At 37.5% G+C, this 27,913-nt stretch overlaps 1 protein-coding gene across 1 annotated transcript; it reads right to left on the minus strand.

Annotated features, from left to right (window-relative positions):
* Positions 1-4,900: 4,900 nt before the first annotated feature.
* On the minus strand, positions 4,901-27,789 carry TMEM207 (transmembrane protein 207). The gene is made up of 5 exons (XM_008540888.2): positions 27,493-27,789; positions 25,578-25,615; positions 19,685-19,729; positions 18,687-18,829; positions 4,901-10,022 (listed from the first exon to the last, which is right to left on the minus strand). The coding sequence occupies exons 1-5, from the start codon at positions 27,559-27,561 to the stop codon at positions 9,886-9,888; spliced, it is 432 nt and encodes a 143-aa protein (XP_008539110.1). The 5' UTR covers positions 27,562-27,789; the 3' UTR covers positions 4,901-9,885.
* Between the last annotated feature and the right edge of the window lie 124 nt (positions 27,790-27,913).

The following is a 27,913-nucleotide window of genomic DNA, read 5'->3' on the forward strand; positions in this document are numbered from 1 at the left end:
TAGTTCATAAATGTATTATTAAGAGCAATTGACTGACTACACATACAAACACACACACACACACACACACACACACACATAGCTGATACTTATTGCGATCAGGATCAAGTGGAGCAATTGGAGTATAATGTTGAAGAGCGTTTCTTTGGTCTCCCTGAGTTTAATTCCTCTGAACATAGGTTGAATTTCATGGTGCTTAGGATGTCATAAAGACAGTCTTTCATTTTATTTGAAAGCATTAACAACTATTTCTTTTTAAGCACAGTAGGAATCTCTGTCACTTTCTCACTTTGGGAATCAAGTTTGCTGCTCAATTTAAATATGAATCCAAGGGCTTTTGAATACATTTATTTTACAAAACAAAATGAATAATTTCCATAAGCAACATTTTATTTACAGACTAAAGGGTCATGGAACAATGTCTTATACATATTCCTGATGAACAGATCTATTAGCTTTAACAAATTTCTTGTAAAAATAATGATACTTTGGTTGGCATTTGTCCCCAGAAAACTGAAGTGAGGTCCTGAAAAAGTAGGTATAAGGTTTATTTTTAATTTGACACTCAAACCAGTAAATTTTAAAATAACTGACTTCTTTTGTTTCTCTTTATACAAATTTTAGAAAATATGTAAAAATATAAAATATAGAAAGAAATGAAGAGAGTGAGAGTATTCTAGAAAACTTTTTAATAATGCAAAATATGGTAAAAAAATTTTATAGAAAGGAGAGAATGTGACCTGGATTATTACTCTATTTACTAATTAGCCTTCCATAGCGACACTTACCTGTTTAATTATTCACATCACCCTATCTTCACTTAGCCCTCACTTTACAGAGAAGTAATCATAGAAATGGGAATCTAAATACACCACAGAGTGTCTAACTAATTCTCTCCATTGAAAAAGAACTAGAACATACACACACACACACAACACACCCACACAGAGTGATAATCAGAAGGGTATCTATTTGCTTCCAATTTTTTTAAAATCTAAAAGAAAAATTTTAAAGTTAGAAAAGAATCATTACAATAATGATTTAGAAGCATCGAATAATAATGATTTAGACCTAGAAAGAATTTTTGAGGTCATCTTGCTTAATTCCCTCATTCTATGAATATGTTTACTGTTTCAAGTAACTTTGATAATAATGTAGTAGGAATAGCATAAAGGATTTAAAGAAAATAATTGGTGTCATACATCACTAGACATAGTTGATCAACAGTTGACCAACTTTTTTTATAAGCACCAATTGTTTGAATATTTATTCCTGCAGTTGGAAATTATGTTTTTCACTTTTAGTCTCATGCTGTGGTGTAATCTCAATTTCAAAACATATATTAATGAGCTTCTCAAAGTGTATTATACTTACTACCAACAGTATTTGAAATATTTTTAGGTGGTACATTGGATTTTTATTTTATAACCATCTATTTATTTTTATGTGAATTTGAGAAAGAACCAGTTTTCCACTTATGATACAATGTAAAGTTTCAATTTAAAATACATTTAAGTTTGAAACTGAGTTGATTTAAAAATACGCTAAATAAAAATACATAAAAATGCTTTTTAGGTATTCAAAAATGAGAAAGTCCATATTTGAGTGACTGAACTATGGTACCAATGGGTTAATCATTGTAGTATTCTTAAAACAAAATATACTCTAAGCAAAAGGTAAAATAGTTTATTAAATTTCATTGTTCATGCAAAGCAGAGCCACAGCTAGGATTGGAGTAGGCAAATAAAAAATGGATGTATACTCAAATTCAACATATAGGTTTTCTCCGGAGCCAAAAAATAAGAATATTTGTTTGTTTATTTGGTTATTTAAAACAGATCTCAAAAATCATGTCATTTCACTCATAAATACTTCACTATATATGTCTAACAGATAAGGACTTTTTAACAATATAACCACGATATCGTTATCATTAATAATTAACAGTTCCTTACCATCAATTTTCCTGATGTCTATGTTGTTTCAATTGTCTGAAAAATGTCCTTTTCAATTGGATCCAAAATTTAAGATCCGAAGTTGTCCACACTTTGCAGTCAATATGACTCCTAAGTAAAATATTGTAATTTTAATTCCTATACACTCTATTTGAATCAGAGTTGGAGACTTTTTAAAAATAAAAAGTACTGTAAGGTTTCCTTTGCAAAACCTCAACTCCTTCCAAAAAACTGAAAGTGTAAAGGTTTGTTGATAATACTTAGGGGGAAAAAAAGAAAAACTGGGATTGAAAAGGAAAATGGGAGTTTAAAAGAAAGAAAGAGATGCTTTTGTGATACAGCCTTCGTACAGATAAAGGGAGATGAAGCCAAGCAGACCTGACCCTTTAACTGTCTGCCTGAGTTTGCTGGAGAAGGGGTTGGATAAAGCTAGAAAACTGGGGAGAAATCATAAAGCATTTTTGCCATTTTCTAAATGAAGTTTTTGCACGCAAAGCTAAGCCTATGTAGCCCAGAGAATCGGGGGAAGGAGTGGAGAGGCACTTTACTTGGAAATTGTAGTTTCCATTCCCTCAATTAAAACAAACATTATACAACGCCTTTGTTTTCTGAAGCTGCTGAAGGGTAGTATTGACTAGAGGAGGAAATCAGAGGGGGACTCTTTTATTGAAGAAGGGAAAGCTTCAAGTTTAGTAAATAAAAACAAAATAACCTAATTTGGCTAATACAGTAGAAAATGAAGCAGTCAGCAAACCTTGTCAAAATCAGACAAAGATGAGGGAAACTAAGGGGAAAAAAATGCATTTGTGGAGAATAAAAATCAGGGAACTAAAAATGCAAGGGAGGCTTAATCACATGGGGCTACTGTCCCAGTAATGGCTGTTCTGAGCATATGCCAATTCTGGTTGCCTTTTCAATGGAATACTCTCCTTATGCTAATAAAATTATAGTTAAAAATATATTTATAAAGAAACTAACTCTTTTCTAAAGCCTTACACAGTCTCGTTCTGATCCCAAATATGTGTGCCTCAAACAAAGAACAAAACCTGCAGTTACACACACTCATTCTTTTTAGTGACCATCTATTGTTACTTGAGTGTGTCCCTTGGGGTGGCTGCCCCTTTTACATTTAGCATTCTCTCAAAGGATTCCTTTCAACTTCACATTCTCCTTTAAAAAATAGTCCTTACATCTCCTTATCATCCCAGTAATGTTTGGGCATCCTTAAGAGACTGGCATCCCATCCCTTCCAACTGGAGTCCATCCTCGTCCAACTCTCTGCATGTAGCGTTGATCTATTTTGTCAGTCATGTCACAGGTGACAAGCATTCCACATGATATCAAGGAAGCATGCAATCATCCACTGATTATTTAAACTAAGTCCCTGGGCTTTCTTGTTTTGTGTCTCTCAATATTCTTCAAGAAAACAATGACAGCTCCAGTTCTTCTAAATCTAGGAAGAAATTAGTCGGTTGTACCTAAGACTCTAACATTAAAAATCTACCCATATTTAGATATATAAAACAGAGAATAATCTGAATTGCTACATGACTTCAGTTTTCATGTCTGATGAAAAAATATAAAATGATTATTAAATATAAAGAAATATATAATTATATCAATTACTAGACAAAGGGAAATTCTCCTTGTTTTACTTATTACATCCCATAAATAGATTTTCCAAAGAGGAAACCCTCTCTCAATAAATATGATAATAAAACTAAGATAGCTACATTCATTAATAATTTCAGTGCTTCTGAGCAATACCACTTTTCATCTTATTAATATAAAAATCTGAAATCTTGATTGATATACACTACTTGCTTCATGAGTCAGATAGTAGGTGTAGACTGGCATAATTTTGGAATAAAAAGATAACTATTTTCCAAATGCACAAATAAAAATTAAATTTTGTTCATCACCAAGCTATTCCATTTTATAAAGGGATATTACTATTATTTCATTTTCCCAGAACTACATTTAGTAAAATAACAGAAAATTCTACTATTTTCCAGGACCTAGTAATAAATAGGAAAAAAAGAAAGCCTGTATAAAGTTATTTTGTACAAAATCACAAAGCAAAATGAATTTAAAAGTAAAAGATTCCTTTGGAATGTGTATTCTATTTCCTTTCTTTGCTCTGATTTTTAAAAAATCACTCTCTCTTGAAAGCGGGGTCTCAGAGCCAACACATTTTCATTGTCTCATTTTCTTTTATATAAACCTGAAATATTTCACATTTTGCCTTAAATATAATATTCTGGTTGAGTTTCATTTCATCATCCACATGAATGCTATTCAGTCCTATCTCAGCTCTATTTCATTTCCGTGAAAGATATTGAATTTTAAAGTTGTCTTTTATAAAAATTGTGCTCCTAAAACAAATGAAACAAATTCTGGAACTACAAAACTGAAAATTAAAGGGGAATTTGTGGTCAGGTGAAAAAGAAATAGGCTAGCCCTGTAGGGTCATTGCTGTAGATGTTACACACCGCATGAGCGCTGTATACACAAATTACCCCGCCTTTGCAGGCAGCTCATGCTCACAGGGCTCATCCTCGGAAGCAGAAATGTATTTCAAATTTTCTAGACTCTTTGATGGCAGGCATCTCACTTGATGCTCGGCCTCATTGGGAGCCATATGAGCTAAACTACTGGATTCCTCTTTGCAGATCTGAACCTCATTATTATTCTACTCTACTAGGGTCTGTCACAAATCTGTTATCAATAGTAACCCAGCTTCGTGCTCTCATTTAGCCATTAAATCAAACCAAGCTAATGGGCTAGAATCATAAATAGGCTTTCATGCCCTCTGCTGGATGTGCAAAGAAATAGCTACACCCTTTAGCTGTAAGAAAAACCTCATTTAAGAACTGAATGCTCTTTAACACGGGAAGAAAAACAAAACCTAGTCTCATCAGAATTAAAATCTGAGATGCCAGGTTAAACAGAATTTTAATGATTTATTGATGAACTAGGATGCAGGTAAAGATTTTCAGAGATGAGATGACAGAAAAGGAACACACGTTTATCTTTAGAAATTTCTTCTTTAAACGTCATGATGATCACATAATCCACATGAATTTTATTATTTTATTATTTACAGTAGTTTTCAGTGGACCATAAAGAGCAGCTGCTACAGAACTTCTAAGTTTTTGGAGGTCAGAGCAAAGCGGTGGAAACTCTAGTATCCTTAAAAGTGATACTATGTATGTTGAAGAAATATATCCAGAACTGTGTACAGTAATTGACATATAGCAGTCATTTAGTAAGTATTTCTTAGGCATTAGATGAAAAAGCAACCTGTGATATTTGGGAAGAGATCTTTGTCAGAAACGTTCCTATGAAAACAAACTATTTTTCTGCCAGCCCTACCCACCTGCCTACAGTCCAAATAAACCAGCCCTACCCACCTTTCCCCCACTCCCAAAATAAACTGACCAACCACACGCCAAGTATGTAGTTTGGTTAGACTCGCATTGACACTACTCAAAAATAAATTCCAATCGCTTCAACTTGAACTTTCACTAATGTCTTCAGCAAACTCCAGCTGCTACATCATTAGCCCTGTTTCCAGATGCGTTTGTACTTTTCTAGGTGTTAATTATAACCACTGCCTGTTCCGTAATTGGAGTGGATTTTAACATACATAGCTCAGGATATGAACAAAAACTCTTTCCTTAGAGTTACTTATTTGACATAAACATAATTATAACCCACTTCTCTGATGTTTATTTTTAGAACCACTTTTGAAGATAGAAAATCATAGTGGAAAAATACCTGGAATAAGAATCGAAAGATCAAAATGTCTGTTTCTAGTTTTGTCTCTCGGACTAATTAGCTATGCACGTTGGGTGAGCCAATTACCCTTCCAGAACCCACATTTTCTCATCTGTTAAACGAAGGCAGTGATATGTGTATATATACTTTTTCCTTTTGTTTTTACTTTTTTAAACAGAAGTTTGTCAAGGTTTTCAATTATAACAGTAATGCACACACATTATTGAACAATTAGAAAATTCAGAAACATGAATAAAAGTTAAAGTTACCTGTAGCCCTATCACCTAAAGACATTTATGCTTAACATTTTATTTTTCCTTCTGCTAGTATGATTTCCTTTGCTTGCAATTGCAAGCTCTAACTTTGCCAAACATTTATTCTTTTAACTTTATACTTCTTTTTATTAAAGTAACACACACATTTCGTTTTAAAAGTCAAATAGTACTTGGGGCCAGCCTGGTGGCATAGGGGTTAAGTTTGAGTGCTCTGCTTCCGTGGCGTGGAGTTTGCTGGCCCACATCCTGGGCGTGGACCTACACCACTCATCAACCATTCTGTGGCAGCAACCCACACCAAAATAGAGGAAGACTGACACAATTGTTAGCTCAAGGCCAATCTTCCTCACCAAAAAGAAAAAAAACGAAGTCAAATAGTACTATATGCTCATGATAAAAAGTAGCACTTCTCTTCTACCTGATCTCACATAGCATTATCTCCAAGTCCTATTTCTTGAGGCAATAATTTTCAGCTCTTAGTGTTTTGCTTCAGATATTTATGGCCTAATTTTCAAATGATGTACTTTACCATTATTTCTTGATTTTTCTTTTAATTTTAGATGTTATTCACAGACTTTCCACAATCTGAGATTAGGATTTAGCTTTCTTATTATATCCTGCCACCTTCCCCCATACACACTTACCCCTCTGCTTAGCTTGTCAATATAAATAACTCCCATTTTAAAATTCAATATTAGGTACATTACTCATAGCTTAACCATTTTGGGGGGATTAATCCAACTTTTGTTTTTCATAGATTTATAATTGCCTCGTTTTTTCAGTTTCTCCACTTTCCATTTACCAATCACTAATTTATTACCACGTTTTCATTATACATTTTTCCTTCATCATCCCTCTTTCCCTCCTACAGCTATTTGTTGTCATGTTCTGATTGGAACTGGCCTCTTCTCTGGGTGGCTTCAATGCTATCTTTCTGTAGGTTAAGTTCATCCTCATTTCCAGAATTCTGTTCACCTCTCCTGCTTCTAATTCTTGAGCCTTTCTGCATTGCTACAGCATGAATTTGCTTGATTATTCTGTTTCTTCCTCGGAGACACATAGCAAAATGGAGAAACCTGAAACCCCAGTCAATGACGATTTATCCAGCTGTATCCATCTCGTACATCTTTCCATGTACTAAAATCTTGCTGCTAATTTTCTTTGTCATCTTCTTGCCACTCTCTTTGTTCTTGTGAATTAAAGACATTTTTACTCATTTACTGTAATCGTATCAGATTTCAAAACAGAGTGGAGATGTTCAGTCTACCACATATAACTTGAAGTTGGGAATAACCAGTTTACAAAATTGTTGTGAGAATAAAATCTGAAAGCAGTGTGTACCCCCTAAAGCCCCCCAACACAGACATCGGGGATTATTAGGGTACATTAACACAAGCTCCCTCAGCCTCTTTCATCAGTGGATACTAATGAGGTTATTTTAACCGCACTAAGCAGCTATCTCTGGCTCCTACTCACACTCACTTTCAAAAGGCCTCACGCCATCAAATTCTGATCCAGTCGTTTCTGGGAATTTCCAGAACTAGGGAACATTACTTACAAGATTCGTTTGAATACATATTAAGTGCCAGATTATTTTAGACGCTTGAGGTAAAAATCAGTGGATAACACAAAGATCCCTCCCTTCGTGGATTTACATTCTAGCAAGGGAAGACAAGCATCAGATTATCAATAGAATTCAGCTATGTAGCATAGTAGAAAATGATAAGTGCTATGGAAAAAGGAAAAGTGTGTCTGAGACAAGGAGGTGGAAGGACCAAGGTTGGCAGAGGTTGGCAATTTAAAGCAGGGTAATCAGGGTGGGCCTCATGGAGCAGGTGACTTTTGAACAAAGACTTAGAGGAGGTGAAGGGGTGAAATAATGTTGATATCTGGGGGAACAACAAGTAACAGCAAGTACTAAGGCCCAAAAGGACAGATGGGGGTAGGATGACACCTGGGAGGTTTGAGGACACTGTTCCTGGAGCAATTGAGTAAGGGTGAGAGTCATAAGAGAGGAGACCTGAGAGAGGTACTGATCCTACAGGGCCACGTGTCGAGGACTTTGTTATTTCCTCTGAGCGAGATGGAATTTAGTTAAGGGACATGATTCTCTTTATGTTGGAAGAAGATTACTCTAGCTGTTGTGTTGGAAATAGGATACAGGAGGGCAAAGCTGGGAGCAAACGGACCATTTAGATGCTATTGCAGTAATCCAGGCAAGAACTGCCAGTGAGTGGCTCACACCAGAGATGCAGTAAGATCTGCTTAGAATCTAGACCTGTTTTGAAGGGAGGGCCAAGGCAAGCCATTTCCTGACAAAATGAATGTAAGAAATGACACATAGGGAGGACTCAAGGATGACTCCAAGTTCTTTGGTCTGAGCAACTGGAAGGTGACTGTTTCCATCAATCAAGGTGAGGAAGGTTTGGATCAACAAGGCTGGGAAAAGAAGATTAGGAGATAAGTTTGGTCAAGTTAAATTTGAGAGGTCTATTAGACAAACAAATGGAGATGCCAACAGTTTTGTTCAACAAATTTGTCAGCTGAAGACCATATGGCATCTGCCATGGATTTCTTTTCCTGGTCCCCTTTCTCATGGCCAGTGTGATGGTGTCTCACTGTTGGTGCAGAGGAGTCAGTGTTCTCACTAAGAAGTTGGTGTCTGTGCCAAGGGGATCTCATCATGGTTCTCCAAGAAACGCTAAGCCTCGAGGCATCAGAGAAGGGCTGTGGGCTCCGGATTCTGCATTCACCCGCATGGGGAGCCTTCTCCTTCTTCTGACATTACACATGCCCCACTGCTTAAATAATCTCCTCCATCTTCCATCTACATTTTCTCCCTTCTCAGGCTGAAACAAACAACTCCTTGGACTGAGACTTGTGCTCTTCCTCTTTAGTCATCCTTCAACTACCAGTGATCCATCTTCCTACTCTCTTCCCTCATCCTAACTTAAATATTCTCTTTCTGGTTCTGAGTCTGGACATGTCTGAATTTACGCTTGGGCCACTGCTAAATTATGATTTTTGTTAACTCTGTAGTAGGAGAGAGGTCAGGTTAAAACAGAGATATTGAGGCAGAGAAAGCTGTGGTGTGTACTGGAGTGGAATCCTAAACTTAGTAGAGACTACTCCCAGCACTAACTACTGCCTATCTGAGTACTGAGGAGGAACCGGTAACTTCGTTATGTAGCATGAAAGTGTAACCCAGCGGTGTTACACTAAGGGTCCACTAACTTACTGCTGAAATACCTCCCTGACCCAAATTCTTTCCTAACTTTCATTCTTCCTTCATCTATTTGTCCTTTTTCAGACCATACTAATTGATCTCTGGGAATTCTCACAAAATTAAAGAATTGTTCCTAAATTTTCATGTTTTGGAGTTAAAAATGTTTCTTATAATTTTGTTACTCAGCAAGGGCTCACTACCTGATGCACATAGAAGCCAATACTATGGCACTGGCATTTGATAAAAGAAAGAGCTTTATTGCAAGGTCGACTGGCAGGGAGACAGGAGGCAAAGCTCTCAAACCTGTTTTCCTGATCCAAGGTTGGGGTGAAATTTAAGGAGTTGGGAGCTTCTAAACTGTAGCTGGGTCTATGTAAGCTGATTGGCTAGTAATCAAGCTTCTTGGGCTGCTGGAAACTGGATTTTCCTTACTGAAGTTCTTCTTACTTTAGGACTCCAGTGGCAACATTTCTGAAGATTCTTGGTTCCTGGGTTGTCCTGGGGCTATGGGTTCCCACCTGGCACATGCACAGTGCCGTCTCTGTTATCGAGCAAGGTTTGATTAAAGTAACCTGATTTCAAGAAGCAAAACTAATCTAAGCTGGTTAATGTTTTATGCGCTGTTTCATTTTCAACTGATGATCCAGATCTAAAATCGGCTTGATTTCAGAATTTCTTCATATGGAGGTGGAGGGCCTAACATGCCAAAGCATGAAACAGGATACAGTTCAGGAGTTTGAGTTTGATGGTGAATTCCAGCAGTTGGACTCACAGTTGCTTCCGTCCCTGGAAAGAGAAAGATGGGGACTTGTAATCTTTCTTTGTTAGTACCCTTGAGTGAAATCTGACTCCTTGCAGCCCTGTGTAGAGCAGAGGAGAGGCCTGTCTGGACTTTTTGTACCATCCTCTCATCTTCCAGCACTGTTCTGAACAGTGCTCAGTTGCTTTTCATAGGGTTTTCATGTGGTGGACAGTGACCCTGCTCGTATTTGAAATACTGATAGCATAGCTTTCAGCATCACAGCAACATGCACCCACTGTAGTATGACAACCAACAGATGGCTGGTGGTGTTCCCTGACCAGGAAATGAACCCCAGGCAGTGGTGGTGAGAGCGCTGAATCTTAACCACTAGACCAGCAGGGCTGGCTATCGTCTTTCTAGTCAGCATAAAACAGAAGTGCAACGAACTGCCTAATAAAATCTGGCATTTCTTGGGTCACTGGAGCGGCAGAAAATTATTTGCACCCTTGAGAAAAAGTTTACAACCATCTTGCTCTCTGCAGTGGTAATAGTCACTATAGTAAGAAAATTTGCTCTCATGAACTGATTATATCATCATTGACTAAGCCATCAAGAAATATTTGCAATTTAGCAGCTGAATCTAGAAGGCATACTCTTTTTGGTAGATCAGAAGACAAGATTCCTGTAAACACTAATGGCATTTTAGCTAATTTTCCCATCATGGGAAATGCAAGTCTCACTAGAAACATTAAAAATTATGTCTGAACTTCATTATTTTATATTTACACTCTGCAGATTGCAGCTAATACAATTAATTACTTTAAGCATTTCTCTATGATGAATAGTAAAAATGTTAAGTCGTGAAAAGTTTGCAATTAAAGTATACACACATAATAAAGAAAAGGCAAATTTTAAATTTTGAAATCAAAATTCTTGACTTTCGGATTATGCACACTACATGCCACTAAATATCAAAAAATAAGTATTTTCTTCCTCAAATTGATCACCTTAAGAGACTAGGCACTTATTCCAATACCTCTTTTGGAAATCTTTTATAATATTTCCTTGAAAGACTGTTTTATTGTTTTCTTTTTTGTGTGTGTGAGGAAGATTGGTCTTGAGCTAACATCTGTGTCAATCTTCCCCTACTTTATGTGTAGGATGCTGCCATAGCAGGCTTGTGTAGGTCTACACCCGGGATCCGAACCTGTGAACCCCAGACCACTGAAGCAGACTGTGCAAACCCAACCACTACGCCACGGGGCTGGCCCTGAAAAACTGTCATACAGGAAATCAACAGTAATATTTTATAACCATTTCTTTCTTTGTATTTTTCCTTTTGTTCACCTGAGTCTTTAGCTGTATCAGAATGATTTGATTGCTTCTTTCCAAAACAATAGTTAACAACCTTAAATTCACCTTGAAAGAAGAAACTAGGTCCTTAAACGAAAGCTGGCACTTTGACTGATTTTGTACATTAAAATTAGTTGTAACACAGCCATGCCCACTCATTTACATATTGTCCCTGGCTGCTTTTTGTACTACAATGGCAGAAGTGCGTAGTCCCCACAGAGACCATATGGCCTGAAAAGCCAAACATATGTCCTATCTGGCCCTTAATAGAAAAAGTTTGCTGACTTCTTCCTTAAAGGATTAAGATTTGATACCATTGAGAAGATTCCAAAGAAAGTGCTACAAGTATCAAAACAATTCAAAGAATAGTTACGTATTAGGCAATAGCTGCATCACCGGAATCCGCAGGTAGGTTACTCAAGATCACTCCTTTGGGGTGGGTAACGTTTATTTAGAATCATGAATTTTCACAAATTTGTCTTATTTTCTATCTCACTGGTTTGCAGAGCAAAGTATAATAATTCAAGTATTAATATAATATGTGAGGGGTAGAGCTATATTTGGAAGATAAGTTTCACCTCCTGGTTCAGCACTTTTCTTAAAAAGTTATTTATTTAATTGAATAATCTATTCCTAGGCTATTACATAATATTTCTGGACCTCAGTTTTCTCTTATGCAATAAAAGGATAATGATAGTATCTACATCTATAAAAATAAGGCTAAATGAAGGTAAAGTGCTTAAAACAAAGCCTGGCACACAGCAATTATCCATTAAAGTTTAATTATCACTAGTATTAGTATTAGCACTATATATCAAGAACTGTACTAGGCTAGGAATACTCAAGCATTTTCTTTTAGTTATGATATTATTTCCCAATATATCCTATTTTAATGGTTAAATAATGATTTAGTCATTATCATTTTTAATGTTATAACACAGAAATTATTAAATGAAAAGTTTCTTGGAGTTAGAGTCTTTTGCAGTTAGGAGTTTAGGATGACAAGAGCTAAGTCCAAGGGACTCAATAAAACAGAGTTAACATTGGCAAAGTGTACTTGCCCTCGTACTTCCCTCCAGTGTGGACACTTGTGCTGAGCGTCCATTTTCCGGGTGAACTGCCCCTAGCGTATTCAATACAAAGTCAATGGTATCTTAGCTATCCTTCTGCCTGGAGTGGTCAACCAGATTGACTCCACACTATTATTAGCTCAAATAAATTTCCACCACTGCCATTATCAATATCATGCTCCAGGCAACGGGATGTTGACAGTTGCTCGCCATGGTAAGAAAGTTTTATTGTCATCTCCTTACTACAAATTTGGCCTTTGCCCTTAATCTTGTCCTAAAAACCACAGGTAATTCATTTGATAAACATAGCTAAGCCTATGTGCTCGAGAGCTTTTGTAAAATCAAACACATATTATATCAGTTTTCAATTTTCTTCAAAGCAAGTTTACATACAATACCATGTGATTTGGAGGCAAGCAAGCATTATTTTTACTTTTTAACAGATTAAGAACCTAAGAAAATGTGGTTACAAATACCTGTAAAAGTCCTATGGCTTTGACAGAACTGTTGGTGAAGGTATTAGAGTTTTCTGTTTAATTTTGTAAAACCAATACCCTCAACTGCTGAGTTTTTAGCCAGAGTTCAGATTTCTCACACCTGTAAGAATCACTCCAATTGATCTGACTCATTTTAACATGCCCTTTCCACCTCTTTCTGCCCTTTTCCCTTCTCTATCTCATCCCTTTCTCTCATCTGAAAGTAGTTGAGAGTGCCTGAATTCAAGTCACAGTTCTACCATCTACTAACTGTGTTGCTTAACGTCTAAGTGCCTTTCTCCCCTCATCTCTAGAGTGTTCAGAATGGTAGCAAACGCCTCATAGAGTTGCAGGGAAGAATCAATGAGATATAAGATGTCAAGTGTTAGCACAAAGCAAGGCAAATGCTCAATAAATGTGAGCTTTTACTATTATCATGTCTTTCCAAGAGAGTGTGTGAGTGAAATACCCCTTCTTCCCTTGCCTAAAATGAGTCACAGAATATTTACATGTAGAACATAAAGTACAGGAAAATGACACTTCAAAAAGGATCCCAAAATAAGATCAGATCCTGGGAGAGGTGCAGGGAGAAAGGAGCAGAGCGTGTGAGGGCCTGCTTCTTGTCTGTCTCTGTCCAGTCCTCCTTCCCCTCCCCAACTCAGAATCCTCGCATTTAATCATTGCTGGAAGACCAGTCTTTCTATTTGCCCTGCAACAAGAAAAAGGGGAGATTATCTCTGAAATTGCAGAATAAACGGGGTCAGGAAGTTTGGAGAGTTGAAGGGCAGCGTTATCAGGAAGATGAGACCAAGGAGACCCTAAGCCAAGATGAGTGTCCCCAGGAGAGGTGTCTCCCCAGGAAAGGCCTGGCACCTGCTTGCTGTTTGTCAGGACTGGGGGGACCCAGCTCTGAGCCAGATGAGATAGAAAAGGATTCAATGTATATTTTATGAAGTTTATTATGTTTTGTTAAAAAATATGGACAGACAATGGTGGAGATCCCTCTCCTGTGCTCTCAAATTCTCTTTCCTGAGGAACACTGGATTATTTTTCTGCATCAAGTCCTTTGTCCTTGTCCTACCTCTAAGACCCCAGACTTTTTCTCTTTATTATCTTTAAATGTCTTACTTCCTCATAAATAAGGGCTTTTATATAGCTTCACAACCTATTTTCAATGAAAACATTTTCAGTGAATTAAAAGACCTTCATTTATAATAAACTACAAAACTCCTTGTCATTACATATTTTTTCAAAACTAAATTTAAAAAATAAACAAAACTATTAACCTAAAAAACTCAAAACTTTTTCTTTTTCTTCTTTATTTAAATCGCTTTTATTTTCTACCTATTCACCCTCTCGTATAGTTCTTGATCCTATAAAGTGAGAGCACTGATCCTGATTTGGGATACAGATGGTTATAAAGAATTTTGACATTTTTATCTTCTTCTTTCCCCACTTTTACTAAAAATTTGCATACATTCCTTTAAAAAAATTCACTTTCTGTGGTCCAGTTTTTCACTCTCCATTTACACATTTGTGGAGAAAAAAAACTGGTTGAAAATCTCCTCTTGTTTTCTGCTGAATTATCGGATAGGAGGGATTGCAAAAGCATCATTTAAAGAGATAAGATAGTGAGATAAGAAAACACTGAAGTAGGAAATCATTTTTACCCCTACATGAGTGCTGAAAAAATTCCCACCTGAATTACACTCGAATTGCTGTGATCTGATGGTTGAGAGAAGAGAATGAGAAGGCCTCAGAGACTACTTCATGGATGATCCCATTCAAGAAGACATATAGGCATTGAGCAGATCCTTTCTGGGGTTATATCAGAGATGGTAAGGAAACCTGAATTCAGAAGATAAGTCGGGTCGGGGGCAGAATAATAATGGAAGAAAGGACTATCTAGGAGACCCTGGGGCTGGATACAGGAAGAGGAGGTGGGCCTGAAGCAAAACAAAATAACGTGGTTTTACGGCTTGTATAAAATAGATAAGTTTTCATTTCAGTCCTTAAATTATCTCCAACTTCAAATAGTGAGTTCCTTCTCCTCTCCACCTTCTTGACTTTCTTCTGGTCTTCCTCTTTCTCTAACAATATCTCCCCTTCTTCCTTACACTCCATGGGAGGATCAAAGGAATTAATTCACCTTTTTTGGTTCATAAAGAGCTTCATCATAACATGCTATGGACCTGGAAATGTAGATCCTATGAAAAGGGAAGGAAATGTAGATCATAACATGCTATGGACCTGGAAATGTAGATCCTATGAAAAGGGAAGGAAAACTGAGAAATCTGAGCACAGATCAGCAGAGAACTGTGAAAAGCCATGATTATTGGCCCAGGAGATGCTCTTGGAGCCTGGGTCTCTGGCTGAGATTCCTAAGGATCTTTCCCAGACAGAAGTCTCATCACACATTGGGATAGGCTGGGCTGGCAAGACCTTCCTTAAATACCTTTTATAAGGACCCCAAACCAAGTATTTTTCTTTCTCTCTTTAAGATTTCTAGTCAAGATAATTGGCAACCTGAGCCATATAATGTTGTTAGGAATTGCTAGTGAGAGAAATTTCCTATTTTATATATTTCAACATCAGTAAAGTTCAGTTCACTCTAGCCTTTGATAATAGGTCAAAATTTTCCTCTCAGCTCTTCTCAGTGGAGGGCAACTTCCAGGAGATCCTGAGAGTCAAATCTCTGACCCACAAGCCAGGAGAGCAGAACTGTTTCAACTAATCTATTCAGCAAATAGCAGTAATAATGTTAAATAAGTTCTGAATAAATAAAATGAAAGTCTAAGAGGAAGCCAAGGTTAATATATCAAATCTATTCTCTCTATTAAAATGTTTTAAATGACCCATTTCCTACATTCTGTATTCAGGAAGGAAAGTCCTATTGTCCTGTTCATGCTCAAAGGGTGGTAGGGAGTCCGGAAACCCTATTTCATATTCTAAGATGTCACAAGTGTCTTTCAAGTGAGTTCTCATTTTCTTCTCCCGCTTCTGACCAGTGGCTGTGAGGAAGACTCAGAAGTTCAGTGTGGGTGTATGAATCTTGCAGTAGCTGGACTCAACTCTAAGCTGTTAGTACAAACTTTGTGGGGACTGTGGAGGTAGAAGCTGTGGTCTGCGCCAATCCCTCCCTCTGTAGCCATACAAACATCCTATGGTGGTTCCCTCCCTTCCCTTTGGGAGAGCAGTTCCTTTTAAGGAAATTTTAGGTAGGAAGAATCATTCATTTGGAGAAGTGAGAGTATAATGAGGATCCAGTGGGGAAAGGAAATCATTGAGTCTGGGTTTCTGACTGCCTTACAATATCGATTCCTGGAATTTACTTCCAAAAATTGCTAGTTAAGAAGCAGTGATTGGAAATCACAGAGATACCACTTCCTAAATTAATCTTGTGTACTTTGTTTTAGAGAGGAGAAACAGGAATGCCAAGAAGCAAACTCTAGAGTCCATATCCACATCAAAGACTATGTGAATGGCTGTTCACTGCCTGTCCAGCCACCCTGAGCATTCGTGGGACAGGATGGGAGGGGGTGATTGATGGGATAACCTAATACCCAACCAGTGTAGGCAAGGGAAAAAATAAATGGGAAGGGGCAACTGAGCCTGTGCCCTCTAAGATGGAAATCAATAAAAGTAAACTTTATAATACAACTTAAGCTGGAGGAGTTTGAATGTTTCTTGAGCAAAATAAGATCCAGAACAATACCAACGGGATTAGGGAGGAAAGGATAGAGTGAGGAAAGGAGTAGGGATTTGGAGAGCAATCCCTACCATTGAGGAATCACCCAATGGAAACATTTGGAGGTTCAAGCTATAAGACTGTACTCAGTGTCCAGAGATAAGGTGGCCAAGCTATGGTGTCCTGCCCAAATTTTCATTGGCTCCCTATCCTCTAGCAATTTCAGACAATTTTAAGTCTATTAGTTAATCTGCAACAAAGATCTATGTGGTATATTTATCCAGTAAAGTGAGAAAGTAGATAACATCCTCTAAGAGAAGTAATAGCTGCTTTTCTGAATTTGTGTTTAGGAATTAGAAATAATATTCTAGAAACCCCTGACCTAGTGCCTAGAATTTGGTGGATGTGAAATAAATGGTGACTATATTAGTTTTTTAAAAGACAATTTCTTCCCAAGTATTGTCTTTTCCTGTCCATAATAACTTCAAGGTAGTATAGAGAATGTCATTCTAACGCCCTGCGCTCAGTGCTATTGCATGCAGATTATTGAAGTGGTGTATCAACTTTGACTCTTTCTCTCACACATACTTGTTCAGGCAAGTTCAAAAGCATGCATGTAAACCACCATCCAGGAAATATAAAAACATCAGATAAATGGAAATATAATCATGGCACATAGACTGCCTTAAAAATTATAGCGGTACAACTGGGTAGCTTACTGAAAATTAAAAGCAGAATATTTTTAAAATTCAAGGTAGTCTGGTAAAAGAGTTTTCCTCAGAGTGAGAGAAGGGCTAAGAAAATCAGTGTGGATTCTCCTTTTGAGAAACTCAAGTCAAGTTGGAGGAAACATAATTGCATTTATTTATTCAACACCTCTGGTTAAATAAAGAAAAATAGACCAATGTAAACATGCTTATCTCTTTAATATATTTCGTTAGAAGGTCAATCTCTGACTAACATATTTTGTTAGAAGGTCCTTCGTTAGAAGGACCCTATTTCCCTGTATACTCAGTGGAAAGTGTTTTTGATTTTAGGAGAAAGAGCTGTTTTCATTGGAGACTGTAATTGTCCTTCTCCAAAATAACCATTTCTCAAATTGACAATGTGTTTCCCTTGTTAAATAATGACTTAGAAAAAGAAGCCAATAGTGAATATAATCACTAAATCTTCTACTGGGTTTTGATATTAAACCATTTTAGTTTATGCTTGCCCTGCTTTTTCCTTAGCTGTTAGTTTTCCTAAGATACGCCCTGCTCTATCTATTGAAAATCTTATGCTGGCCCACGTTTCTGAAGGGCGGCTGATCGTCCCTACCAAGCACACTTGAGGCAACTGTGGTGTGCGATACAGTACCTTAAGGGGAGAGTCTCACAACAGATGGTCTCTGGAGGAGGACAACGCTTCACAACGAACAAATAAACTATCAATTGTCACCTCCCAGAAATCATAAGTGGGTCATTTTTCTACTTACAGCTAAGGCTGGCAATTACAAGTAACTCTAAAACTTCCATTTCCTCCATTTTTTTACCTCCCAATATAGACTGGAAAATAATAGGAAGGGTATGGTTTTGGGACTGTAAGTTGGGAGGAGGTGGCATCAGAATGCTGCCAAAGAAGGGACATGAGTACTGACACTTGCCTGCCCAATTCCAAGTATCTCAGGCTCTGCCTTGGCAGCAGACAATCTGGAAAGTGTGGTTCAACATTACTGCAGACAAGTGAGGCAAAGAGAGCTTAGTAGGTGAGACTGTGAACACAGGGTAGGCTAGACTGATATCAAAAGCACAGAGACACTCTTCTGTACCTTAAACTCTACGACTCACTTGGAGTGACCAGCCCTGTATGTCTCTTCCCTTCTGCTTGTTGACTGAGCAACCTGCTTATTTCCTAGACCATATTCAACTATGAGTCATTTCCGTAAGACACATTTTTTTTCTTTTGAGGTCTCCTTTCTTCTGAAGTTTTCTCACTTAGATTCTTCCCCAGTGAATGCCTTTTAGTCTCCAATAAGTTAGGTCTTGTAAGTTCACAAATCTGCTTTTCAGAGGTTAGTTGTTCAATTCAGCGCAAAACCATGAGGTCTCAAAGAGGAAGTCCCAAAGTGTGCAGACAGCTTACCACAGACAGGGTCCAAGTCTCCAACAGCAAAAACAGCCATGGTGTGTCTTTGGGAACCCATTCGGGGTCTCCTCAGCCAGCACTGGAGGCAGAAAAGCACTGCTCCACAGAGAAGAGCCATCAGGAATATCAGCAGCAAGAGCCTGATTTCAGAAGAAGCAGGGGAGGAGTAAGATGGAGCATGCAGGGAAGTGAGGAGCTTCTCTTGCTTTCTGGAAAGGGGGCAAGAACTCAGAGAGATGGAATGCAAGCAATCTGGGAGGCTGAATTCCTTAAGCAATCCCCTCACCACCACTTGCCCATTTTTCACTGAACCTGGAATGTTCACTGAGCTCAGACTGGGTCGATTTTGCCAGGTGATCATGACTGTTTCTCTTTGGAAATTAGAAGATTGTTCTGAGGAGCAGACTTGGTTCCTTAATTCATTCATCCATTATTCCTTTCGTTCAGCCATCCATCCGTTCATTCCATTTGTATTTAAGCAACGGAACGGATTTTAGATGCTGGGTTTGGGCATTCAAAGGTTAACAAGACATGGTCCCTATCTTTGAGGAGCTAACCATCTAACTGAAAACACTGGTAATGCTTAGTTTGGAAAACACAGAAGTCAGGATTTAGGAGATTCTAACAACTCTCTTAAAATTTCTGAAGGACTAGCTCATAAAAGAGGTAGCAGTCTTATCTTAAGGTCAGAACTAAAATCAGTGGAGGAATTGTTCTGGGAGATTTCAAGAGAAAGAACAATTATTTTACCTTTAAAGATCTCCGCACTCAGGAATAAACTATTATTCTTATAAGTAGTAAGCTCCCTGTAATATGGAGTCTTTAAGTAAACACTGGCCAACAAGGGGAAAGTGATCTTTCTATATATATTGATTCACGTTACTCCTAATTTTTTTTTTAAGCTGGGTGATTTCATATGCCATCTCAATTATTTAGGAGAAGGAGTGTCTATATATCACAAAAGGTTTTATGGAACAGATTGAGGATGTCCTTACCAGATATACCAGCCATTTGGGTATTGATCTTTATAGTTTATGCACCTGATGGTAAAGGAAAAACAGTTAGCACTGGACCTCTGGATGGGCAAAGCCCATCCTTTGGATCATAGTATTTGTCCTGACCACATCTGTTTCCCCAACAATCACCCACTCACTGCATCCCGCCAAAACAATTAAGCAAGTGTTCAACATATGCCCACTTCATTCAACGCACTGAGAATACAGGTAAATGTGAAACTGTCAGATACATAAATAGATAATTGCACTGTAATAGATTTGATTCTAGAGTTATGAATATTGTTGTGCACTGAGAAAGTAGTGACTAACTTTTCAGGCTAAGATGTCATAGGTATTAGGTATTAGGCAGATAACCCTTCCACTGTTCTGTTTATTGAGAGACCTTGAGTTTTTTAAAATGTACTTTCTCCAGGAAAGGTTTATAATCTTTATTAAGCCTTAATTTCTTGGTATGGAATAGCAGGCCTGCACCCCTGGTTAGAGAAAGAATTAGGATAGAAGGAGAATGAATGAGTGTGGCCATAAATACCAATCACTAAGGAGTTACAAATTGATCTCATTGGTCAGAATGGTCAAACCACTTGTGTATCAAGGCACATCTCAATCGTTCCTGAGATAAGTGTTAAGAGATCACACAAGAACATAGTCCGCAGTTTGATTTTCAGGAGGTTTAGCTCCCCAGGTGTAGACACTTATGTGCTATTCATTCCAGAGACCCTTGTTATGCCAGACGTGGTGAACTGAATGTATGTTTGTTGATGGACTTTCTTCGTAGCTCCGTATGTATGCCACTTTTAAAGTATTCTGGGATTAAACAGTGGAAACCTGTTCATCACAGCCCGATAAGCCTCTGAGATGGAGCTATATTTAATCATGTCTTCTTCAGCCATTGTTAAAATAACACTCAATACTTTTCAGCTTGAAAGCATTCATAAATGTCAGTTAATTTATTGCTCCCAGCATCTCAAAGGAGGCAGAGTGTCATGTTTATCATCAGACTAGTCAGAAATGACTTTTTAACATATGTGAAATGTCAACTTTAAAATTTTACCCCAACAATTGAAGACAAAAGTCAATCACTGAGACAACAAGTTTTGGGGTATATTTGTGTGTGTCTGTGGGGTTTCTTTTTTTTTTTTTTTGGTGCACCTAGAGGGTTTAGCAAAGCACAGAGGTATAAATGGCTAGGAAAAAATGGCAGCTGAAGTATGACTTTAAAAAGCATCCTAAGACAAATGATCACCAATAAAGGATTTTAAAAATACTATGAGGATATTATGCTAAGTGAAACAAACCAGACAGAGAAAGATGAACACCATATGATTTCACTCATACGTGGAAGATAAACAAACACATGGATAAATAGAACAGATTAGTGGTTAGCAGAGGGGAAGAGATAGGGGGAGGGCAAAAGGGGTAAAGGGGCACATATGTATGGTGACGGATAAAAGTGATTATTGGTGGTGAACATGATGCAGTCTATACAGAAACTGATATATAATAATGTGCATCTGAAATTACACAATGCTGTAAGCCAACATAACTTCAAAAAACAATTTTTAAAAATTAATGGCATATCCTTACAAAGGAATATTACCCAGTCATCAAAAAGGATGTAGCTTTATTTTTATAATTAAAAACTTGTTGAGTAAAATGACATAGAGAGTTCAGCTCTACTTTGTGTGTTTTCTTTTACACAAATACAATGATTTCACCAAAACAGCCATTATGTGCATATACACCAAACTACTAATAATGCTTACTTCTCTTGAAGATGGTATTATGAGGAACTTTATCTTTCTAATATTTCTATATTGTTTGAATTTTTATAATGTACCCACATCACTTTTGTACTCCTAAAAATTTTAAATATTATATAGAAATCTTAAAGATGTAGTATCCCACTTTAGAGATGGATTTAGGGAAATTCTCTTAGTGTCCTGGTCCAACAAAAGAGCAGAAGGTTCTGTTTTTGAATCTTGAAATCTAAGCTCATGACCAGGAGTGTTTCATGTCCCTCCATATGTAAATCTCTATTTCTCTTTGTTCCATATAAAAATAGATCATATGCTTATTATAATGTCAATTCTAAATATTATTTTATTTCTCATTTCTAAGTTTTGAGCCAGTCAATATTTTTTGCAGGTGTATTAATTATCCAAATTGATTTACTTTGCTTTCTCTTTTTGACACCATGCACCCACTGGTGGGGGTTCTGATATACAATAAAAAGGCCAGGAGGCAGTTAGCTGGAGAAATGCAAAGCGATCATGTAATTTCAGAAGTGCAGGCACCTTTGGGTCATTTATTTCATCCTTAGGATTTTGCACACTGTACAACTGAGACCCAGAGTGAGAATGCCAGTGGGGAGGTCACTAGCTGACCAAAGAAATTAAACTAGACTATAGGTCTTCCGACTCCTTGTGCTTCTTTCCTCTACCATTATTTCTATGTCGTTCTCAAGTTCTATTTTTAAACAGAAATTTTTTAATTCTTAAAAGAAATAAAGCATCACCTCAACTGTAGCAATATTGTAATTACTCAAATTTCAGATGCAGGTTCTTCAGTGTAGGACAAATTATATTTTTGAAAATAAAGTTGTTAGTCAAATATTTATATATATATAAATATATATATGTATACTTGGTTAAATTAGGATGATGATGCTGAAAGGAAAAATGTCAGGGAGAAATGAGAACTGGCTATGATGTTTAAGGAAGACATTTCCAATAATCAGCATTCTCTAGAAGCAGTTGCTGAAGATTGTTTCTGCCCCTACCAGAACAACTACTGCCCTACTTTACTTGGACGTGAGATGAGATGTGCTCTACAGAGATGGCTCGATTAGCTGATCTTTATTCTTCTCAGGGCTGAGAATCTGTGGACCTAAGATTACCTACAAATTCATTAATTTGATAAGTTCAAGAAGAAAATGGCAGAGTTGCTCCATTGGCTTCTCTGCTAGAATCACCCAAAATTTCCTGTGCCAGGTATTCTCCTAAACTGCTTGTATAACTTCATGTGAACTAACTCACTTTCACGCTTATAACGCTACAAGGTGGGGTCATTATTATAATATTCATTTTACAGCTGAGAAAATTCAGTCACAGAGGGGTTAAGTAACTTGCCGAAGATAAGAGAGCTGGAAGTGGCAGAGGCAGGCTTTAAACCCGAATGGTCTGGCCATGGAGTCCGTGACTCCTACCACCAGGCAGGACTGCAACTGGGACGAGTAAAAGCCAGCTCCAGCCTCGTATTACCGTGTGGAGTACTGCCTGAATGCGTGCAGTATCCTGTGCTCCCAAACGCTTTAAGGAAATGTGAAAAATACAAAAACAAAATTAGAAATGAGAGCATGGAGAGCATCAAAGAGAATAAGCCAAGAGCGAGATGAGTTTGTGAACTGAATGTAGTAAATCTCATATATAAAATTAGGACTGAACTCCAGATCTGGCTTAAGCTTTCCAGCAGTTAACAGGATGAGAGAGAGAATTGGTTATAGAGTGTCCTCTAAAATTAACAAAAAGGCAGCATTACTCACTCACCAGTTGCACAATTACTCCTGGTATAGAAACCAGAAAAAATTCAAACTATCGGGCTTTATAAAGAGGCCACTGTTAACAGTAGAAACAATTTTTTAACAGTATTCTTAGAACAAAGGCAATAACAAATTTCATGGATCTTTTTCTCTTTTTATCATTCCTTAACAGGCCAAAGAGCAATTCAGCTACAATAATTTGGGGGAGAACTGGGTCCAAATCATATCACCCAGAGACTGGTGGCCTGACCTAACTAAGCCGGGGTAAATTGTATAGTATCTGGAAGAATATGTGGACTATATATCCCTCAGGTATTTCGCCAGGTGTATAGTTTCATTTAAACATTGGATATACAATATGGCTCTGTAGTTAAAATTCTGAGCTCAGGAGTCAGTCCTAGGTCCAAATCCAAGCTTTGCCTTTTTCTTTTGTTTTTTTTTGAGGAAGATTAGCCCTCAGCAAACATCGCCACCAATCCTCCTCTTTTTGCTGAGGAAGAGTGGCCTTAAGCTAACATCCGTGCCCATCTTCCTCTGCTTTATATGTGGGACGCCTGCCACAGCCTGGCCTGGTAAGCGGTGCTATGTCCGTGCCTGGGATCCGAACCGATGAATCCCGGGCTGCCAAAGTAGAGCTTCGCCACCGGGCCAGCCCCCAAGCTCTGCCTTTTACTTGCTTACTCTTGAGCAAAATACTTAACATTCTCAAGTCAGGTAAGATGGTGGCATATCATCAGGAATCTATTAATGTGATTAATCTACAGAATCCTGTATATGTATGATCATACTTATATTTTATAAATTACTCTATTTATGTACATACATGTGCATAAGTGTACTTGGTTATTTCCGGAAAGAGAAAGGATTCAAGGTATAATTATGAGGAGGCTCTGTCATGTTTTATTTCACATACTAAATTACTTAATATGTATTTAAATTTTATACAAATGCAACATAGCAATGCATTGTTCATACTAAAAATACTGTTACAAAAATAAATTGAGTAGGTTAGATCAGAAAAAAACAGTCTGGTGTTTGAAAACAAATTTAAATAGAACTGATAATAGATCCCACAAACGCCTTCTTGTGGTGGGAGCAGGCTGGAGATACTATGACTACTTACAATCCATTCACTTACCTTATACCACCTCCCTACAAAATCAGCCACTTTCTTGCCTTCTCTGTCTTTATTTTCTGCTAATTTGCACTTTGTTTGAGGTGGTTTCTTGTTTTCATTCAAAAGCAATGGTATTAAATAAAAATAAATATAACAGACACTTGCAGGCAAAATGATGTAGCCAAAAAAGTTCGTACCTAAATACTGGTTGAAATTCTGTAATTAATTTGTTACTATCTCTCTTTGGGTCTCAATTTCTTCACTTGAAAAGGAGACCAGTCACCTCAGTGACTCTCAAGACAGCTCACAAAGTTCCTCAATACCATATTTTCCTGTCATGTTGATTGGAGAATTAGACTCAATATTTATGATCCTTTTCAATCATGAATTTCTTTATTGTATTATTCTGGGTCAAAGGCAGAATATGAAGGGGCAAGATGAGGCAGCCATGAGGTCCAGAGTTATGTAAGCCCACCAATAATCAAAAACTCTATGTCACAAACCACAGAGGACAAAGAAAAGGGCGAGTCCAAAATTAATTCAAAGAAATGGCAATGCAGGGTCATGCAAAACTGAAAGAGTAGTACAGAGTTAATAAGCAGATTGTCAATAATGAGATGATCCACCAGAGACAGGTGAATGATTCCAGGGCCAAGAAAAGCACCCCACCTAGCATGGCCTCTTAATCTGAAGACAGTGGCCAGAGACCCTGGCCTTGAGGGTAACAGGCAATGATAATTAAAAACAGCTAGCTGGCCGTGAGGGCTGCACCCAGGAGAAGACAGTCCTTGGCAGAAGTGCTTTTCTGACACTTGCACTAAGTCACAGTACGTTACAGTGATCATTAATCATCACCAGCATTATTTATGGCACCTTCTCCCCATCTCCCAAATGGAATTCTGGGAACCATTAAGTCTACAGCACAAAAAGTGAGAAGATTGAGTCAATTATCCGCATAATTTATATCAAAATCCCTTTGAAATATACACATAAGCAGGTCAAAAATTTTGTTAGTTTGCTGATATTTGAAACTGAATTATCCAGAAAACTGTCCTCTGTCATCACTGCGACTCTTGGGTATGGATGCAACCATAGATGAGCGATGATAATGATCATTTGGAACTCATTTGGAGCTTCTCAAACGACTTGAGCCTTTTTTATCCTTTGAATTTTGAAAATGCTAAATAAGAACATGGAGCCTCTTGCAATTTACTTACGTTTCATTTTCTTCACACAGCGGGTCCGAGAGCACCAACTGAAACATGTTAAGAACAATAAAATCCAAACATCTCATCAGTCTAATCCTTTAATACACACAGTGACTAGAGACAATGTGGGTTTATGGCATTTCGTTTGTTTTTTTAATTAAAAGCTCTGTAGCCGAGTCTATTGTTGGTGCACAGAATTTTAATTGAAAAAAATCTCTGGGTAGCTCTCCATCTCAACAGTGACAGGAGATATACGTTATGGGCCAGATTCCTATCCTACACGCTACCGTAGAAGGATGTTAAAACACCTCTTGTTTTTTCTATAGGCAGATTTGCCTGCTCTAAAGAGCTTTTGTGCATCTTGCCTTTTTTCTTTGTTTTCACGTTTTAGCTACAAGAAGGCGGTTCAATATTTGTATTATTTTCATGCAAAGGAATCAAGTTCCCGACATGAAAACAGAAGTCCATTCCATTAACATTAACGGATGCTAAATATATGCATGACGGAGTGACTTTAACCAGCTGGAAGTCTAAGGTTGACTTAAGATCACATGGCATCCCTGTTGAGATTTACATTTCTCCCTTTATCAAAGAAGAGGGCAAAAGCGATAACATTGATTGCTTTGTTTTAGAAGGCTGAAACTATAAGCCTTATAACACAATTATCTTAGTTGTCTGTGTTGAACCTTATAGGTTACAATAATCCACATCACAGAGAAAAGAAAGTACTCTTATCCAGAGGATGTGTGTGTTTGTATGTTTGCTTATTCCTTGAAGGAGACTCCTTCTGGGTACAATGGGAAAATTGTTAAATGTCGTTTACGTGCGACCCTAAAAACTGGATTGATGAAATCAGTGAAGTATTTGTTTTCCTGGACCATAGCATACAAAACTAAATACAAGCAAGAAATTACAAAATTTAAAATGATAGACTTGGGAATTTTGTGTGAGATATGTCTTTTTTTTCCTTAATCCCAAACTCATCTTCTTCAGCACCTTATATTTACTCCACCAAGTTTAGCTGGGCAAGGAGATTTGTGGAGTTGCAGATGGAGCCACGAATTGGCCATCAGAGAGCATGGTAATGAACAATTTACAAGCACAGAAAATGAGTTGCACTCTCTTTTGCTAGAAACTGCAAATAGATTTGCATACTAACTGAGAGATAAATGAACATTCAAATTTTGTCCATAAAGAAAGTTTATTTATGAGTAGATGAAATCACTTGGGATCCAGCTTAACAGATAAACAAATAAAGCCATCATTTCACTTTCAAGTCACTTCCTAGTCTTCTCCTGTGCTATACCCGAGCAAGGAGTACACAGTATTACATTATTACCACCTCACTGTCAATGCATCAGCTGGCAGACTTGGGGGTTATCATGAAATGGCAAGCAAAGTCTTAATATATTTCAGATCTAAATCTTTCAGATACATCGCATTTGAGTAACACAGATACATAAATGCAAGTATTAATCAGAATGAGATGCTAGAACAGAGGAACCAAAATAAATTCTAAGATGGTTCTGTCTATATTGTTCGGCAGTGAAAACCCACCCAGCCTCAAGTATGTTCACAGGCAACAGTAAACATGTCTTAAATTAATCCTGCCATAGCATTTTGCTATGTCAGTGCCATTTTTGATTCAAAAAATTTTACAGCATAACCAAGTTAAGTAAAGATTAAATTGCATCCTATTACTTCAACAGCAATAGAACTAAATAAAGAAGAAATAAGACTAATGTCATGGACTATTTTGTTTTCTGAACTTTAACCAATAAATATAATGTCACAAGATGCTAGTAACACTTTCTTGAAAGAAATCTTTTAAATGTAGTAGTTAAGTTACCCAAAGAATAAATCTATAACAAATCAAGTCTTAGAGTACCTATGACAATCATTTTCCAGAAAGAGAGATGGTTACCTGGAATAGTGGCAAACACAAGGTTCCTGTTTTTGAGATCACTGAAGTGAAACTAAAAGGTCTTGACATACTTAAAAAACAAGCTGCTCAAAGAGAGTGGTTTGCCGTCTGTGTTGGTCTCCCTCTTTCTCAGAACTTGTTAGCTTCTCTCTAAGTTAGGCTTCCTACCAGAGCACTTGTGAATGCTAGCTCCTGGGGACAGGTAGAGCGCACGCTGTGGGTAGGAATGTTGCCTGCATGCTCACAGGTACAGAGAGTGCTAGAGATTTCAGTCTAAGGTCAGAACTCTGGGACTATTTGTCAAGCCCTTAAAAGCAAGGCTAATACAAGCGGCTGCAAAACTACCTGGCTGCTTAAATAACTTAATGACATTCAAGTGCATGTTTTATTCTGGGATATTTCTGGGTATTTTACAGAGTCT

This window comes from Equus przewalskii, chromosome 18 (genome assembly GCF_037783145.1).
Source record: "Equus przewalskii isolate Varuska chromosome 18, EquPr2, whole genome shotgun sequence".
Taxonomy (NCBI): Eukaryota; Metazoa; Chordata; class Mammalia; order Perissodactyla; family Equidae; genus Equus; species Equus przewalskii.

Coding starts and splice junctions, on each gene's coding strand:
- TMEM207 (XM_008540888.2), bottom strand. CDS start 27,561: ATGTCAAGACCTTTTAGTTTCACTTCAGTGATCTCAAAAACAGGAACC. Junction 19,730..25,577: donor CTGTGTGAAGAAAATGAAAC/GTAAGTAAATTG, acceptor CTTTACCATCAG/GTGCATAAACTATAAAGATC. Junction 18,830..19,684: donor CCAAATGGCTGGTATATCTG/GTAAGGACATCC, acceptor TTCTGAAATCAG/GCTCTTGCTGCTGATATTCC.